Source organism: Gobio gobio, assembly GCF_949357685.1.
Source record: "Gobio gobio genome assembly, chromosome: 22".
NCBI classification, from domain to species: Eukaryota; Metazoa; Chordata; class Actinopteri; order Cypriniformes; family Gobionidae; genus Gobio; species Gobio gobio.
Window position 1 is genome coordinate 29,182,534 of NC_137118.1, and position 18,739 is coordinate 29,201,272.

General features: G+C 39.3%; 1 protein-coding gene across 2 annotated transcripts in view; it reads left to right on the top strand.

Annotated features, from left to right (window-relative positions):
- Positions 1–18,739, top strand: part of aldh7a1 (aldehyde dehydrogenase 7 family, member A1) — a 113,825-nt gene that overhangs the window by 26,650 nt on the left and 68,436 nt on the right. The window contains exons 2-3 of one of the 2 annotated variants that reach the window (XM_079805379.1): positions 14,934–15,020; positions 15,131–15,196. In XM_079805379.1, coding sequence (XP_079661505.1) covers positions 14,952–15,020; positions 15,131–15,196 — 135 coding nt within the window. In that variant the 5' untranslated portion in view covers positions 14,934–14,951. The remainder of the gene's footprint in view (positions 1–14,933; positions 15,021–15,130; positions 15,197–18,739) is intronic. The other variant, XM_079805378.1, reaches the window with a different exon arrangement.

An 18,739-nucleotide genomic window follows, 5' to 3' on the forward strand; every position in this document is an offset into this window, starting at 1 on the left:
AAGCGTTATGAATCAGTGAGTCGAATCAGCAGTGTGGATCGCCAAATTTCAGCAGTTTGGCGGTTTGACACGCGATCCGAATCATGATTCGACTCACTGATTCATAACGCTTCAAAGCTTCATGATGCCTTGTTTTGAAATCGTCATCACTAAATAAGTCGTTATTTAGGGTTTTTTTGCGCACAAAAACTATTCTCGCCAGTTCATAAAGTTATTGTTAAACCACTGTAGTGAGATGGACTTTGTAACGACGTCTTTAGTACCCTTTAAGGGTCTTGAGAGTGAACTGTGCATTGTGCCAATGGAGGCCTTTCAGAGCCATCAGATTTCAACTAAAATATCTTCATTTCTGTTCCTAAGATGAACGGAGGTCTTACGGGTGTCGAACGACATGAGGGTAAGTAATTAATGACTGAATTCTCATTTTTGGGTGAACAAACCCTTTAAAGTGACAGCAGTCCATTAAACTGCTAACATTTGTGCTCTTAATATTAATCAAACAACAAAAGACAGAGAAAATCACCTCTTTATTTTTAATAAGGATTCATTATATTTATTATACATTAATTATTTAATCCATATTTAATCTATGTAATTTTGTATGCAAGTTGTTATAAAGAATGCATATCATTAATTGAAAAGAAGACGTGTTCTTCTTTAGGAGGGGTAGTTTTAATTAATTGTTACATAATCTTTTTTTAATGTCACAGCAGTTAAATCTGTGTCTGGATTTAATATCATTCATATTAATAGGTTAATACAGTAGATGTTTTCTCCAGGAGTATATAAGGGGTTTGGACATTTTAGAGAACTTCTTAATGCATTACAATTTAACTAAACCCATTAATTTTGTTTGTGAGTGTGTGCATCTGAGTGTAGTGTAGAGAACAAGTTCTAACATCCTGTTGAGTTTTCTGATTAGTATGTTTTTAAATCCGATTCATCGATTAATCGAAGAAATAATGGACAGATGAATCGATTATTAAAATAATCGTTAGTTGCAGCCCTAGAAAATATCACAGTTTAGCTTTAATTATAATTGATATCTCAAAAGGGTGCTTGTGCTCAGCGCAAGCTGCTGCACACTCGCACACAGGACTGCAACACAAGATTTTCATTTAAAGCCTGTAATAAGCGATTTTCGGTGCCATAACTTGCTTATTACCAAGAAGGTAATAAGCATAACATCAAGGCAGTTACCCTACACTCTAAAAAAAAAAAAGGTTCTATATGGCACCAAAATGGTTCTTGGCTCGTAATTATAGGGGAACTATACAGCACCAATTTTGGTGGTTCAGTGGTTCTTCAGCGGTTCTTTGACTAAGGTGCTATATAGCACCTCTGAAGAACCACTGAAGCACCAAAATTGGTGCTATATAGCACTAAAAAAGGTTCCCCTATGATTATGAGCCAAGAACCATTTTTGGTGCCATATAGAACCTTTTTTTTTTTTCAGAGTGATAGTTCACACGGTTCCAATAAATTGCGATGGGTTAAATAAATTTAATAAACAAAACGAGCAGAATAACGCACCAGTCAGGTGCAGACCAGTAGTGTTCAGGAAATACGCAGCAGTTATTACTTTGAGTTTATTTCATATTGAGTATTTGTGAATTTGTCTACACCAAAATAAATGTCCAATTACCCCCATATAATTAGGCTATAACAGTGATCAAGCTCAAAGTTAATGTGGCTAATGAACACAATATATAGCCTACCGCAATTCCTCTAATATAGGCCCGGGCCTTTATTTTACCCAAGCGCATCGCGGTCCAGGCCTTTACTGGAATGAGGCCAGAATTAGAGGCAGGCCTCAATTTCTATTTGAGCAAATCAAACTACCAGTAGAATGAATAAAAATTAGATTTTGCGTCTATTTCAACCGATAAAATACTAGGTTCATTTATTGAAAACGTACAGTTACAATAACATTATGGTATGCATACAGAACATTAACAACAAATATCGGTAATTCAGGCTAAATTCCAGTGTAGAAATATGGTAACAAAAACGTAGCAAACAGGCTACCGGAAGTGCATTGTAAACACTTAACCATACACAGTGATAATTAGGTTATTGATTCATAACAAAAGGCAACAGACACATTACCGCTCCAAAGTTTAACCATTCCTGTCTCGTTTGGTTTGAAGTAAAAAAAAATCCTCCAATTCTGTTTAATCCTCGTCCTTCTCAGTTTCCTCCTCCTCTTCATCTCTCCCTGTAAACTCCTCATCACTCGCGCCAGCCTCTACAACAAGTTCATTATTGTACAGCTCTTCGTCTTCATGTTCCGCTGCGCATCTGTTCTCATCCTCGCGCAGGCGGGCAGCAGTCAGGGCCTGTCATCCAGCAGCGCAGGGCTATAAAGAACGATACATTTTAGTTTGGCCGTTACTGCAAGTCACAGTGGACAGGCTCACTCACGAATGAAATTCATCTAATGGTAGAGCGAGAGCGATACGTGAGTGCTAATTTCAACATACCTGTCCCTCTCGGAAGCACAGTATGAGGTTGTCCTCACTCCCGTTGGGTTTCACAGACTGCCCACACACTTTGAAGGACTTGATGATTAGGTCCTTGTCCAGCTTGTCCCAAGCAGCGAGAACCCAGTCTACAAGCAGACGGCGAGATGGTGCTTTTAGGTTCCCTCCACTTGTGTATTGCTTGTCTGTGTCCCCAGCCATCCACTCGTCATAAGAAGCATGTAGGCTCTCTTTGAAGGGCTGGTTCCACATGACATCGGGGGCTTGGACATACTTAGTGCAGCCTCCTGGGATCACCGCGGTTGTGATGCTGTAGGGCCTCAATTCCTGTTAGAAGTGCTTATGTGACAGCGGTAGGCGTCCCATCCAGCCGTTGGCAGATGTGGCGATGACTGCTCTTGAGATCTCTTGTTGCATTGCCTTCACTTCACGGATGGCCCCCCCGAATATGACACAAGGCTTGAGTTTAGTGCCATCAGCCTTGGCAGCAAGGACAACAGTGAGATGGCTTTACTCGTGGCCTGTTGTTTTGAGCGCAACACTCTTCGTCCCCCTTACGTCAATGGTACTGGGAGACACCATATCGAACCAAACGGCAGTCTCATCCATTGCAATTATGTCCTTCTCTGAAATTCTTTTCGAGACGACAGTCTTGCTCACATAGTCGACGAATGAGACATGTTTCTCTGTGAGGAGATCTGGGTCCTTCTGAGCCATTGTGGTGCGACGTTGCAATGCGAAGCCATTTCGGTTTAAAAACTTTTGCAGCCAACCCCTGCTAGCCAGAAATTGTGCACCTCTATCACTCACTGTAGGGTAGATTTCCAGAGCCTTGTTTCGGATCATTTTTCTCGACACTCGGTTATGATTGTCACTCATTGAATGGATCCACTCAGAGTTTTGTGTCCAACTCCTCGCTAACCTTTTTTCTCCCTCCTCCTGACAGTCTTGCTCTCTTTTTTTGTTGTTGCTGCGGCTAGATCCATTTTCTGCTTTTTCCAGTATCTAATTCTTTTCCGGGTCAATGTTAAAATGTTTAGCAGCTTGCTCCCCAGAGTGCTCTGTAGCATATTCCAGCACGTTCTCTTTGAACTTGATGTCAAATTTTCGTCTCCTCTTTGGCTCTGCAGCTGCCATGGTAAACGTTAGCCTACCGGTGACTGAAGTCTCACGTGCGAGTAAAGAGTGAGGTGATTGACATGACCAGGCTACCATAGCTATGGCTTGGATTTGTTAGCAAACATTTCCCCCCCCTGTGGTACTTGCATGTTACTATCACAAGCATAATGTTGAGGCCTGCCCAGAAAAACGTTGGTTCTAATAATATCCCCGGCCGCTATTAGAGACCGGCCTTTATTTACCTTCGGTGACAGCGAGACCAGCCAATGTTGGAGACCCGGCTGCTAATGGAATACAGGCCAATATTAGAGGATTTACGGTATAATGCATCCTATGCATTTTGTAATAATACAGCACATTTTATAATTGACCGTATTTGCCAGAAAAGTCGCACCGAGTGTAATTCACATGACCGGGTCATGTTGAGAGAGAATAAAGTGTTTTAATTCTTCAATATATGGTGTTAAAACATCTGAGTTAGGACTGCCACTAAAGACTATTTTTATATCGATTAATCTATCGATTGCAATGTTGGCATTCAGTAGTGTACTACTATAAAAAAAGTATAAATGTAAACAAGTGCCCTTGACAAAATTAAAATAAAACTAAAAGAATAAAAATGTAAAACGTTACAAATTTGTAAACCAACCTAACAACAAAAAGAGAATATCAGCAAATACTTTTTATATAGAATAGTGTTGTCACGATACCAAAATTGACTTTGATACAATACCAGACTAAAATGCCTCAATACCGATACTGAATCGATACCTTTGCAAAAAACTGTAAAAGTGATTGAATAATATGACAGAAATTACTATTCATTGTTTTATCATTGTTTTAGGGTTTAAAAAAAACATAACTCATTTGGCCGGCATGTTCCTGCCCTGCCCTGCTTCACACAGAATATTAGGTCTGGCCCTTTAAGAGCTGCACGGACCAAATTCATTGTAACACCCGATTTCTCATTCAACTCTGTATACGTTCGCTAAAGACATATCCGACTGCGTTTACCCGAATACTCGCCAGGACCTGCATTTTTACATAATTTTTTACCATTCAAAGCCAATAATCCGCGAAACTGCCGTCGTGTTCTGTCTGAGTGAAAGGCAGCTGCGCACGCTTCAGGTCAGAGTTCGACAGTGTGTGCGAGGCTGCGTCGCGCACTGTTGCTTTCTTTTTCCTGAGCTGCCCGTATATATCTGACTGTTCTGCTTCCATTGTTTAGTGAACGGTGGAAGCAGAGCTCACACACACACACGTCCTCACTCCAGCTGTCACACATCGACGCAAATTAAGAAATACTGCTCTTATTAGAGTGCTGTCATTTTTAAAGTACCGGTACTAATACAATTTCATATCGTACCCAACTTACCCAGTCGACTAAAAATATTGACATTGACTAATTAACAGCGTAAACGCAGTCGATTGTATCGACCAATCGCGACAGGCCTAGTCTGAGTGCTGCCCCTTTAAGGTTGAATGGTGGCTACTGTAGTTGAATTTTCCTATTGGACGTTGTTGGTCATCCTGATGTACGTTGGTTCTTCCAACGGCTCACTTTCACGCCCCTGGCACGAGCTCACCACGCCCTCAGAAATGTTTTCCCGCATTGATCACATGAGAACGGCTTCGCTCCAGATTCATGAACTCTCATGTTACATGAAGTAGAAACATTATGAATGAAACTTACTTGACACTTGCTATCACCATTCTATATTGTGTTGATCCCACTTTAGCTGCCAAAACAGGCTTGACCCATCAAGGAATGGACCCCACTAGACCCCTGAAGGTGTGCTGTGATATCTGTCACAAAAATGTTAGCAACAGATCCTTTAAGTCCTGTAAGTTGCGAGGTGGGGCCTACATGGATCGGACTTGTTTGTTCAGCACATCCCACAGATGCTCGATTGGATTGAGATCTGGGGTCCGTTCTTCGTACCTGAGCAAGCCAAGCCAAAGGCGACAGTGGCAAGGAACTAAAACTCCATCTGGTGGCACTGGCATAATGGGGAGAAATAAACCTTGGGAGAAACCAGGCTCAGTCCAATCTCCTCTGGCCAATTAACAAACAGTGTATGATTATTATTCTGGCAACTTTACAGGTCAGAGGTCATATTAGATCGGAGTCATCATGCCGGAGACTGGTTTATTGAGGATGACATGTCAATTAAACCAGGGGTTTTCAAACTTTCTGATGCCAAGGACCCCCAAATATGATGAACAGTTTATGAGGGACCCCCTTACTAAAATCCATCTATATATTTTTATGTATGGAAAAAATATTTAAATTGTTAGATAAATAGTTAGTGACATTTTAAATTCAACATATTGTTTCCCAACTTAAATTGGCTATACTTAATGTTCGATGTATAAACCTGAAGAAGAACATTTGCAATTAAAAATTATTTGTATAAACAACTTTCAAAATAAATGTATGTAAGCAGCATCAGACTGATCTCATGAAATGGCGACTGTAAGACATGCCAATTCGTATGCCATTTTGGCGTGCTATCAAGACGCATAATCGCTTTTTAGCGTGTTTATCAATGCCGTTTCGCACACACGTATATCGGCGAAATTTCACTGCGAAAAATCAGCATGATCAAAAACATCTGTGATCATATTTTTCCTTCAGATAACAAGTCAAGAGTGAACAACGTAAAGCAAGCAAGGAACTTTATTCACAATTTAAAATAGCCCGTCGGGCAGGGCCGTGATACGTTTTGGTTGCCTGGCTGGAAGATACCATGGCCCCGGGACGTCGGGCTAGTAATTTTGCGAGCCCTGCATCGCAAGGACTACTTTAGCAGGACGTTTCTCAGTAATGCACTACTCATTTTGAGGTACTTTATTAGATGTTGCAACTAATTCCTCACTGTCAGCATTAACAAGTGTACGTCCATCAACCAACCCATGTGAATATTTCTAATTTATTGCGGTGCTCATGCGGGAACTGTATTATCTGTATCAATAACGTGCAAACGGCACCCAGGACTAACGTAAATGACTGATGTAACATTAAAAATTTTTTAAACAAATCTTGCTCCATCTACAGGGAGTGCAGAATTATTAGGCACGTTGATTTTCTGATCATATTTTTTTTCCAGGCACATTTGACCAATTCCAAACCACAGTAATCCTAATAACTACTATTGATTTAGTATTTAATAATGTATAAGTGATATATAATTGTTCATGAAGGCTGGAAAATGAAAATCACCTTATATTCAGGTGTGCAGAATTATTAGGTATGTTTTCTTTTACAGATAAATTGAGCCAAAAAAGAGATTTAACTCAGACTGAAAAGTCAAAAAGTATTAAATGCCCATGAGAAGGATGCAATACTAATGCAATACTAGACATTGCAGTTAAGGCATGACCATTGGACAGTGAAATGCTCGTTGGGTCAGCAGGATCTGACAAAAACAGGTGGTGAAGAAAAGACACCTGTTAACTGCTTAAGAATTAAGGTGAAGAATTAAGGGTGAAACCATCAGGAACCCTTTAGTCTCCAGCGCCACCATTTTCCAAAGCTGCAACCTACCTGGAGTCTCCAGAAGTGCAAGGTGTCAGGATCTCAGAGACTAAAGTTAGGTAAAGAATCCTAAAAAATGACCCCCACTAGATAAGAATCACAAGCTGAAGTGTTGTAAAATACATGAAGAAGGTTTTTTTATAGGCTTTATGGACAGATAGGTTGAGAGTGACTCTTGAAGGACCAGCACCACATCCTCCAGTACCACTGTTTGAAGAATTCATCTTCCAGAATCTGGCAGTACGTTTTGGGAGTTCATTTTTAGTCCATCTCTGCAAAACGGACTTCAGGATGGACTAAAATGAACTCCCAAAACGTACTGCCAGATTCTGGAAGATGAATTCTTCAAACAGTGGTACTAGAGGATGTGGTGCTGGTCCTTCAAGAGTCATTCTCAACCTATAAAGCCTATAAAAAAGCAGGCTTCATGTATTTTACAACACTTCAGCTTGTGATTCTTATCTAGTGGGGGTCATTTTTTAGGATTCTTTACCTAACTGAAGTCTCTGAGATCCTGACACCTTGCACTTCTGGAGACTCCAGGTAGGTTGCAGCTTTGGAAAATGGTGGCGCTGGAGACTAAAGGGTTCCTGATGGTTTCACCCTTAATTCTTAATTCTTTTGCGGTTAATAGGTGTCTTTTCTCCGCCACATGTTTTTGTCTGACCCTGCTGACTCAACGAGCATTTCACTGTCCAATGGTCACACCTTAACTGCAATGTCTAGTATTGCATTAGTATTGCATCCTTCTCATGGGCATTTAATACTTTTTGACTTTTCAGTCTGAGTTGAATCTCTTTTTTGGCTCAATTTATCTGTAAAAGAAAACATGCCTAATAATTCTGCACACCTGAATATAAGGGGTTTTTCATTTCCAGCCTTCATGAACAATTATATATCACTTATACATTATTAAATACTAAATCAATAGTAGTTATTAGGATTACTGTGGTCTGGAATTGGTCAAATGTGCCTGGAAAAAAAAATATGATCAGAAAATCAACGTGCCTAATAATTCTGCACTCCCTGTATACTAGATGTATTTACCTTTACTCAAAGTAGTAAGAACAACAGACAGTCTGCATTAACAGTGCAGGAAAAAGTGGCACACAGCTGATTTGCAGTAGTAGTTCAGTATAGGGGTTGCACCGACTAGTCGACTAATCGACCATGACGCTTTAAGCTTGACGTCGATTAGTCGCTGGCATATAGAGGGCACGACAGGATAAGCCATTTCCTGACATGCAGGCTGCAAGGCTCTGTTTCCAACAGTTAAGAATGACAAATAAATACATACTCAGAGAGCTCTCCACAAGACATGTTTGATTATACCATCTGGAAGCTCAAAATTGATCGGGAGAATGCACGCTTATTGTACAGGTCAATAATCACTGTTCTAAATTCGTGCTGCATTGTAACACACACATAGCTCGCACATCACGCTCTCTCCATTAATGCATTCATCTAGCCTACATAATCTTTATTGTGCTACTTTATCTGTATCTGATTCAGAACGAGCAGAAATCTGTGAGAAATATAACGACCCAAAGACAAAAGAACTGATACAAAAGCTGTTGTAGTAGGAGCAATAACCTTATGGGGAGCGCTGTGTCATGTCATAGCTGTCCTGTGCACAAAACTTGTGTTCGCGTCTCAGCTCAAGGTTCAGGGTTATTTGTTTATTAATGACGTCATCAGCGACTAGTCGACGTCGACTCAACTTTCATCACATAAATGTCGACTTGAAAAAATCCGAAGTCGTTTAACCCCTAGTTCAGTAAGACAGTAATAACGCGAGTTAGCCTGGAGACATACACAATATTAAACACAACTACATATTTTGAACACGCGGTAGGAAATGTATACATCAACAATTAATCATACTTACAGGTTGTGATTTGGATGAGCAAGCTGGTCCAAACAAACTGAGTACTGACCCATCTTTCAAGGGCAACCATTTTACGAATACTGTGTTGAATTTGCTGAGATTGGAGAAGCAAACGTCAGTAACATGAAGGGAACACAGCAAAAGTTTGGGATTATACTGCTGTGGTATCGTGGTAAATATGAATTTTAACCACTGATTATTCACAGCCTCATCCTTTAGAAGTGAAAATAAATCGAATTTACTTTTCACAGCGGAGAGCACAGCATCTTGACAATGTTATCCACAGAAACGAGCTACAGCAAGATGTCGTAGGCGGGCATTATGTAGTAAGTTGTGACGTGTGAACTTCACGACAATAGATTTGAAGTCCAAAGGACTCGTTTAAAGGGGTCATGACTTTTAAAGACTTACTAAAAAATTTAATACTGTTGTCTGAGGTCAACTTATGATGTTCGCGTTGTGTTTACATTCAAAAACATCATAATGAATAAGTAATAGGCTATTTTCTACCCTGGTTTTGAGCCTCTCTCATGGAACGCTCGGTTTTTATGGGTGTGCCGCACTGAAGACTTGGAAGTAAACGCCCACTGCTATGATTGGATAAGCTTTGCATATTATGAGCTTCGGCTCCCCCGTGAGTACACGTGAGGAATTGTTTTGAAAGCGTGTGTGAAAACGGCAACCGGAATGATTCGCCCACAGGGCTTGCAAAATGTCTTTATCAAACAAACACAATGATTTATCTCTCATCCACCCGCAATTAATTGGAATGTTATTTTTTATTACTTGGCCCGCCCGATCAGTTTATATAACCGTGAACCGTGCATCACTAACACGCGCACACACAAGCTTCACTGCAGTGTCAGACATATCAGCATGATCAACAATTCACGATTGTATTTTTCCTTCAAATATCAATTTAAGAGAGTGAACATTCTTTTCTTGATGCGTGTTATTTCACTATTTAAGCTAGCCTGTCGGCAGGCCGGTGATATGCTTTGTTAGCCCGTCTGGAAAACGCATAGCCCCGGAACGTTGGGCTTTGCGAGCCCTGGCCCATACATGTCCGAGTCTGATCACAAATCGCAGCACAATGAACCAACAACACCTCAAATAAAGGATTCTCCAGCCTGTGACAGCATGCTAAGTTATGTTCAGTTAGGTATGTACACATAATCAATATATATCAAACGATCAATAACAATGCAATACTATAACATTTTAAAAAAACATTTTTTACTCGCATAAGTGTGTTGCTTCATTCATTCATGTAATCTCATCCTGTCTGCAAATCCAGTCTCTTGTTTACAAACGCATCCGTGGTGAAATGAAGGAACAAACGTGCAATGTCTTACCCACGCGAGCTGGATATTCATTAAAAATAAAGTTCATCCATGCATTCATAATATTGGAATTCGAATGAAGCTCATGCAGTATGTTTACTGCTTGGAAGTTTGATCCGGTTTAGCTCCACTTAGGCCTATGTTATTTATCTATAACATGTCATGCACAAATCGGTGGAGACGTCATGTCATGCACAAATCCGAATCAGGCGTTTTTCTTCTTCTGTTAAGGCGGTTTCACCACACTCTGAAGCCACAGAGAAGCACATTCCCAGATCAAGCATTTGCGATGGATCCGCAAATGCTTGATCTGGGAATGTGCTTCTCTGTGAAATGTGCTTCTCTGTCAATAAAAGCTTCTCTTTGACTAACAAGGAAGTTTTCAACTCTGAAACTTACAGGATATTCTTATATTACCATGTTCTTTATTAGGGCTGGGCGTTAAAACGATAACGATAATTATCGAGAAATAATTTTTGTGTTGTTGACAGTCACAGTAGCCGACAGGCTTGGAGGATTGGATTGGAGTGGCGTAGAGCGAGAATAATGAGTGATAGTGAAGAAAATACAGCGCTTACGACCAGCTCGGAGGACACGGATATCGTTGACAAGAAAGGTCACTCAACTTCAGTGGTTTGGAGATATTTGGGCTATTTGCAATCCGACATAAAACAGCGGCGTGCACTGCTTATAGGTTCACCACACGGTAATATAATTATTCAATTATCTTACTACTTCAAAGTTATTCCATTTAGCATTGAGCCCAACAGCGCTAAATCTAGCCTAATATCAGTTCACGCATAGGCTTATCACCTTGTTAGTTGTAGTGGGTGACTTACAACAAGCTAACGTTACCAAACTATAATCACTAAACATCGGACTTATGGAAAAATACATTGGTATCATGTTTTGTCTTTGATTTATTAATAACTCCGCATCGCCTGTAATAATAAAAGAGAAAAGCAATCATTTCATCCGATGTTTAAAGTGATTAAAATAGACTTGACTGCCCTTACTGGAGTTCCACAACTAATGAAATTAGTGCTCTCCTCTCTCCCAGCCCACCGCAGTTGTGTGTGTGTCAGTGAGGTGTGTGTGTGTGTGTGTGTGTGTGTGTGTGTCGGTGAATGGTGGACAGTGGACCAATCCACTGTAAGGCAAGAGAGGGAGGACTCAAAATGTTTCTAAACTTAATGCATTTTTTTTGCCCGTTTGCGTTTTTGTTTTACTACTTACACAATTATTTTAATTAAAGGTCCCATGGCATGGCATTTTTCTATTATTTTATAATGTTTCCTGAGGTGTACTTATATTGTTAGTATGATTTTTACATTTAGAAATAAAAGGTATTTTTTCTATGCTGTTATTACCCCTCTGGCTTGAATGCTCTGTTTCAAGGGGCGTGTCTGCTGTGAGACTTCAGTGAAAACGCCCACTGTTGTGATTGGCTGACATCTTTGCATTTGAAATGAGTGTGATTATGTTGTGGAGGGGGCGTGGTTTAGAGAGAGACTGGGCACTCGTGAACCACGGAGAGATGGAGGAAGTTTTATTGTACTGAGTTGTTGAGAGCGCTGTGCTGTTAGTGCAAGCTTATTTGTATCTGACAGTTCTGAATAAACAGTCCCAGTCACGTCGACTCTGTCTTCCACCTTATTCTACGAACTTTGTAACACATGTAATGTACCATTACAGCCGTCGATATGAACGAATCGTCAAAGTGTGGATTATAGCATTATTTTATGATCTATTCCCATCACATGAAAGGCTGCAGTGATGAGCATTGAGTAGACAGACCGTCTGTTGACCGTGTGAATGCAGTGATCTCCTCATTGCAATGCGTTTTCTCTCACAAAATGCTTTCATCACAACTAACAGCAAACACGACATCGACATGAATACAGTAAGAGCTTTGTGCAGCATAACAGTGTCATTCATTATAACGGCAGTTTGGGCAAGTGTGCAGATACACTCGCGACGTGTGATTGACAGCTCCAGACATTATAAAGAGTGTTCTTTGATCGCTCTCTGTAGTTTAATCACTTAAAAAACGGATTTGTTTCATGCTACTAACAGAAACGATCGTTTTAGTCACTGGCTTGATTCACTGATGCATTATGCTGATGCTAATGCATTAGTATGTCAAGATGGCGATCATTAAACGATCTAGAAAGAAAGTCTAAGGCTGCGTTCACACTGCAGGGCTTAATGCTCAATTCCGATTTTTTGAAAAAATTCGATTTTTTTTGCAAGGCCGTTCACATTTCCAATTAAATGCGACCTTTTGTGATCTCCTGTGTGAACGTGAAATGACCCAGAAGTGACCCGCATGCGCAGAAGAGTACTCAACGGTCAACGACGTCACTTATTTCGCTGGAAATGTTTTCAAAACCCGGTTCCGATAAGAGCCCTCGAGTTTGGCCTGAATAGAGCTGTCCCCCCAAATATTAATTAACTCCGAAATCTCGCTTCCCTTCCACTGACTGGTCTCCGCATCGTCCGCCCTAGTTGTTTATCTTCTCATTCCCGCCTACTTCAACGTACAATGATGACGTTTGTCGCGTATCAACGACGTGCGGGTCGGATACATGTGACCTGGCAGTTCAGACTGAAGACGCATTTCAAAAGATCGGATATGTATCGGATTTGGACCACATACCCAAGTGGCCTGGGTCGCATTAGAAAAGATCGGATCTGTGTCGTTCAGACTGTCATGAAAAGATCAGATACAGGTCGCATAAGGGCAAAAAAATCTGAATTGGGTCGTTTCAGCCTGCAGTGTGAACGCAGCCTAAGTGAACTTGAAGGATTAGCTACACTGTTACTCACTGTTTGTGGCGGTGCAGTCGAATCCATTCCATATCGTAAAATCTGTTTGTAAAGCCTGTGCTGACATAAACTGAATCCATTTTCTCTGAGTGCTCTGGACAGGCAAAGCAGAGGAAGGGGATGTAACCTTTCCTGGTATGACGTCATAACAGGAAGATTCAAGATTAGCTCCTCTGGGCTGTCATTTTCTCAAAGGCAGAGAAAGACAGCCAGAACTCGGTTTAAACCCATCAAAATTTCTAGCCACTTGGGGACCATATACAGGCTTGGGGAACTTTATATTAATGTTAAAAAACCTCATAAAATTACATTTTAATGCCATGCGACCTTTAATAGAAAAATGTATTTCTTAGTTTCTGCATGTTCTTACAGGTGATATTGTTTCAAGTCATGAAACAAGTTTGTGTCACCTGACTTTGACTCGTATCTTTAGGACTGTTTGCAGTGCAGGCTGCAATATTAATATTACATATTGAAATATACATTTGACAGTAGCTTGACAGTAGCTTGAGTTAGTAAATTTGTTCATTTAAAAAACAAAAAGAATAAAATTGTAAAAATTGTAACCTCATTTTATATGGTAAAATTTACATGTTCTGACTGTTTGAGTTTTATTAAAATTAACCATTGTTCTTCCATAGTAGCATACATTTAGATCATGATAACCACAGCTAAAACCATGCATATCATAGCACCATAATACAATGGTAAAATGTAACTATATGGTTTCTATGGTATTTGTATAAAAAACAAGCCTAAATACATTTAGTATAAATGCACAAACGCTATACCTACCTTAATCACAAATACTGTAATTATATTCCATTAGGCTACTCCTTTAATACATCTACATTTAATATAATAAAATGATATATATATATGAATATACATTTCTGCCTCATTAGCATGATGCAGTTAGTGTTACAGTAAATCCATTGTAAATGTGTGTGAGTTGTAGATTGAAAAGCCTTCTGACTGTATCGTTGCACATAATGTTTCTCCTGTTTGTCAGCAATGTTTCATCTGGATTTAAACTAGTTTAAATCATGAGACGTTTGTGTTCTGAGACTGATCAGTGACTAAGCGCATTTGCTCTATTAAGCTTGTGCTGCCATTTGAACTTTGAGCCGAGAGGATAAATGGTCTGTGTGGCGCTTCGTTACGGTTTTAGCACATACAAATAATATCAAACTTTTATCAAAGTCTTGTTATTGTTTTATAGAGGAAAATTATATCACGATAATTATCTTTATAGTTTATCGGCCAGCCCTACGAGTAGTGGTTTGGTTTATCCAGCCGAGTTCGCAAATTCTATTCGACTCTTAGGTGTGCATCATGCAGCCTGTGCACAAGATGCGGCGATGATTATTTGAGAGCCATCGTTGTGTTTTAATGTTTTTGTTAGCTTGTCTATTTGAACTCGCTAGATGTGGCACTGCTGCGTTGTACATTCAAAACATTGTAAAAATAGAAAAGCTCAATGTGGGAAAACATCTTGGTTACGCCCGCAACCTAGCCATGCAGACGGAACGCAGACAGAACACATTTTTTGCACTCACGTCTCGCACAAGAGCCACATGTTTAGAAAGCCATGTAAAGTTAAAAAGTTCAACTTTATAAAAAAAAATCTCAAGACTGCTATTGGAGGCTAATAAAACATAAAATAGCTTTTTATTCAGAGTTGTCGCACTTTATTGTAAGTTCTTTTCTGTTCTTTTCTGTTCTTTCTACAGGATGCTGTTTAATTAATTATGTATTTTATACAGGTGGTCACTTCATACTGTCCAGCCAACAATGAGCCCATTGCCAGAGTGCGTCAGGTAACGGAAGCAGTAAAAAAAAAAAAAAATTATTATTAAACAATGCAATTAATGAATGAGCATATTAAAAGGTATGATTCCTTCCCTGATTGAATTTTGTCTTTAAACAGGCAACCGTAGCAGAATATGAGGAAACTGTACAGAAAGCACAAGACGCATGGAAAGTGTGGGCAGATGTAAGCTTTTGTATTATCAAGTATTGTGTAAGGCTGGGTAATATCAGCTACCTGGTGATAGGGTAAACATCATAATGTGGACAACTGACACAATTGACGAATGCCACTAATTTCATTACATGATTTCCTTATTCAATTTGTAACTTTCCCAAAACAGTATCTGTAAACATTTAACTTCTGTTGGGGAGAAAGGTAAAGCAAAGCCTTTAACCGTCTGGTGCTTATCATTTTAGGGTCACTCTCGTACTCCTCGTGGTCACAAGTGACACCGAACACCTTGTTTTTCTTTTGATTAAATCAATATTTTAGTTTTAATTTCTTTGTATTTTGTGGGGATTTCATGGTTCTAAATAATATTCACATCTAAAATATTCACCACTTATTTCTATATAAAATAATAACATTTTTGAAATTTTTTTTTTTTACTTTTCCAATGTATGCCGTTTTTAAGTCAGAAATAGAGCAAAGCTATTTAAAGGGTCATGAAACCCCCTGTTTCAGCAGCAGTCAGTTCTCACCACAGTTTTGAAAAACGGAGTGGAGGGGGACGAGGGGAGACTGACAGCACATCAAAGGCTTCTGATTACAGAGAACGTAGGCAACGCAGAAACTCATACAAAACGGAAAAAAAAACTTGTTTTTGATGCATTAATGCATCTCTCACTGTTTGAATCGCCAGTCAGAAGAAAAAGCCTATTAAAGCAGCACTAGGTAGGTTTTGCTCTCGGGGTCCCCCTACAGTTGGATAACAGTATTGTCCTCTACTACTGTCGTAAACTCTGTCAGGGGATGCTGCGCACGTGCATTTGTTGACATGACAACCATGATAGCCCTGAACACTGCACGTGTGAAATGTCTTTATCCCAGGTACATTGGCATATGTTTCAGCATGTCATATGAATATCATTTCATGGGTTTTATTTTTTTCAAAAGCCAAATGATCGCGATGCTCACGTTTACAAGCCAGCGTCATTATAGTAGCCTAGTCTATTGGTTACCGTTTTACGGAATCTATATGATACTTCAATTCAATGTTTGAGTGGTAGGTAATAACTAGGGGTGTAACGATTAGTTTTAACAACGATTCGATTCGTATCACGATTTGAGGTTGTCGATACGATTCAAGGATATTGGTTCATTTAGAACGATACGATCCGAAACGATTCAGTGACTTGAAATTGATTCAGTAACTTTTTAGCCAAAAATTGTGTGACTGAAATAAATATCTGGATATTGGTCAGTGCAGGTGAAGTTTCCTAGATTCCTGTTGTTTCTTGTAAGGGAATCCGGTATATCAATTAATTATGGATATATACAAACAAGTAAACAACAATTAATGGCAAATGCATTCAAATTTTATTTGAATAAAGTGCAACCAACAGTTTAGGTTGAATTAACAGGAAGTTAACCTTTTCTGCACTCATTTTCAATATTCAATACATTTTCAATAAAAGCACAGTAAGTGCAACCAACATTTCAACAGTAGGTTAACCTGCTACTTCTGCTTTTGTTTTCTGTTGTCTCTTCAGGTTTAATTAATAGTAGGTTTACCAGCTACTTTTACTGTTTTTTTTCAACATTAAAATAATACAAATACAATATTAATATCAAAAATAAAGTGCAACCAACATTTCTTCAAGTTGAATAAACTGGCTGAACCTGCTACTACTCTCAGTTTAATAAACAAACAATATTTAACAAAAGATAAAATGTAACCAACTACTCTTCAATGACTCTACAGATTTCTTTAAAAAAAATATCAACATGATCTGACCGCAGAACACTTCTGTGCGTTCACTATGTCCCCAGCAGTACTAAAACTCGCTCTGCTGGCACACTGGTGCCAGGAATGCACAGGTTACATTTAGCAAGGGTTGAAAGTACAGGTAGCTCTTTCTCCTGGTGGCTTGATAATTTCTCGCTCGTTGGCTTCTCCTCTGCCATCCGCCATGCTATGTTTTGTTTTCTTAGCGCTGCTGCTGGTGCGTTGCGATGATGTCACAGATAGGCAGACTGAATCGAGTAACGTTTAACGCCTTTATCATATAAAGTCTGACGTGCTTAAATCCAATGCGTTATTTCCTATGATCGATACAATCGATTGATTACCTTTTAAAACGATGTTAGATCGATATATGTCGTCCGGAAGGCCAACTTGCCGAGCACAGATCGATGTAGTTAGATCATAGGAAAATAAATCGATACATCGATGTAGTAGATGAATCGTTACACCCCTAGTAATAACCATATATCGTCAATATTATAATATCAAGCTACCATAGATGAATCTGCATATTTGAAAAATCGATTTGCATTATAGCTTGAGGCAAGACAAATAAACAAATATCACAGACATGTTAGGTATCCTAAAATATGATTTTGTACGTCTTATGTATTTACTTGCAAGAATGTAGCCCCTCCTCCTTCAGCTCACGCCAACGAGCAAACGCTGGCCCAATGTTGATCTTCATCTTACCTTTAATCCAATCACTTTCTCGTTTCCTCTTTTTGCTTTCCTCCGACAAAACCTTTGCTTTCTTATTTTTCTGTGCTGCTTCGGCCATGACTATAACATCCGGCAAACAAACAATAGTTGTTTAGTTGCACGTCCGAATTTAAGGAAGTGGGGGTGGTGGTGAAAGTGACTTATATGCCGTAAAGCAGTCGAATTTTGTAGTTCTTTTTTTTCTCGGGTTACTACCCAAAACCCGAAGGTTAAAAGTACGATTAAAAACGATACAGACCCCGTCAGGCTATGGCAGACGTGTCATTCAACCTATTGTAAGTCGATGTATCATCACAAGAGTCTTGAAAATATATTTTGAAGGTTGAAAAGTTACCCAGTGCTGCTTTAACGCATGCTGTCATGAATAATTGAGCGTGTGCTGTCATGAATTAAGCAATGTGTCTTCTCATAGGACAAAGACACGCAGTCTCATGAATAATTGAGACACAAATGAGTCATCGCCGTACTATAGTACGAGAAAACATCACAGCCTATGACGTTGACACAAAGACGAATTTAAAGCAGGAAGTTGAAAATAGAGCAAAAAGTTTTAAAATTAACTAGTTTTCTTAAATTCTTTTTTACAACACCGGCAAAGATCGTTTACACATCTTCTTCTACTTCTTCCAGCGTGCGTGCAGTTGAGTTCTGTTGAAAACTATGCGTTACTCCGTTGCACTCCGTAGGTCTATCCAGTTGAGTGCAGAGCCATTTTCTTTCCTGGTTCGGTTGAAACGCCCCATAATCACAGCCCAATGGAGCAGTATCAGACTCATATTCTGACTAGAATTGAGTATGACGACGTCAGGCTAGTGGTGTAACTAACCACTATATACAGAGCTGTTTATACCCTAGTTTTTTGTTTTCAGCGGTAGTGGACAGTAACAAAATATTTTTACTTTGTTACTGTATTTTAAGTAAATATTTTAGTACTTTATCAGAGTACTTTATTTTTATTTTGTGAAACTTACTAAAGCATTCTAAAACTAACGTTGTACGAAATAATGTTGTTGTTCTTTTTGCTTTACTACATATCA